The sequence below is a fragment of the Myotis davidii genome, unplaced genomic scaffold (assembly GCF_000327345.1).
Source record: "Myotis davidii unplaced genomic scaffold, ASM32734v1 scaffold1277, whole genome shotgun sequence".
Classification (NCBI taxonomy): Eukaryota; Metazoa; Chordata; class Mammalia; order Chiroptera; family Vespertilionidae; genus Myotis; species Myotis davidii.
In genome coordinates, this window is record NW_006290682.1 from 2,679,206 (window position 1) to 2,680,201 (window position 996).

The 996-nt window shown below is 55.1% G+C and overlaps 1 protein-coding gene across 1 annotated transcript in view; it reads right to left on the reverse strand.

Annotated features, from left to right (window-relative positions):
* Positions 1 to 996, reverse strand: part of CLCN4 (chloride voltage-gated channel 4) — a 38,428-nt gene that overhangs the window by 631 nt on the left and 36,801 nt on the right. The window contains exon 10 of the mRNA XM_015563965.1: positions 236 to 403. Coding sequence (XP_015419451.1) covers positions 236 to 403 — 168 coding nt within the window. The remainder of the gene's footprint in view (positions 1 to 235; positions 404 to 996) is intronic.

The following is a 996-nucleotide window of genomic DNA, read 5'->3' on the forward strand; positions in this document are numbered from 1 at the left end:
CTTGAACTGGGCTCCTTGATCTCAGCACTAGGAACATGTGGCATTAGGTAAGTCTTTGCTTGGGGCTGTCCTGCACACTGTAGGATGTTTAGCAGCATCCACGGTCCCCTCCCACTAGATCAGTGATGGCGAACCTATGACATGCATGTCATTTTTTTGGGGGGAGGTAAGCAATCTATGTGTCTCTTTCACATCAATGTTTCTCTCTTCTCCCCCTCCTACTCTCTCCATTTACCTTCCCCGTTGAGGTGGATGTGGGCCTCATAGATGCCTTCCTTCCCAAAGGCGTCGGCCACCCACTTGCTGGTCACAGCTGCCGCCATCAAGGGGACAATGTACTCCAGACCCCCCGTTAATTCAAACATGATGACCACCAATGACACCGTCATCCTGGTCACGCCACCTGCGAGGCGAGAGAGGAGGGGGGTTCCCAGCTCAACCCAGACCCTCCACAGGGCATGGGTTGTGGAAGCTGACAAACTGGCTGGAAACTCAAGTTTCTAAGGATTCAGTCCAAGAGCGCCTGTTCTAAGGAGACAGTCGTACACGCTGCCGTGCTCAGACCTCTGTCACCTACATCAGGGAGCCGTGAGCCCTATCCGACTGGGGGCTCTTCTGCACTGAGGGACAACTCGGATGTTGATTCACCTAACAGTGGTCGGCAAACTGCGGCTCACGAGCCACATGCGGCTCTTTGGCCCCTTGAGTGTGGCTCTTCCACAAAATACCACGTGGGGGCGCGCACGTACAGTGCGATTGAAACTTCGTGGCCCATGCGCAGAAGTCGGTATTTTGTGGAAGAGCCACACTGAAGGGGCCAAAGAGCCACATGTGGCTCGCGAGCCGTGGTTTTCCAAGCCCACGCCTTGCTTTCTGGTGAGTGGATCCTATGCAGGCTCTGGTTTCTCACTCAGCAAGCGGGGCTCCCTTCCAGAACCCCAAAAGCTGGAAAACTGCAGAGACTCTTGGGGGCTAGAGACAGGAGAGAACCTGCCC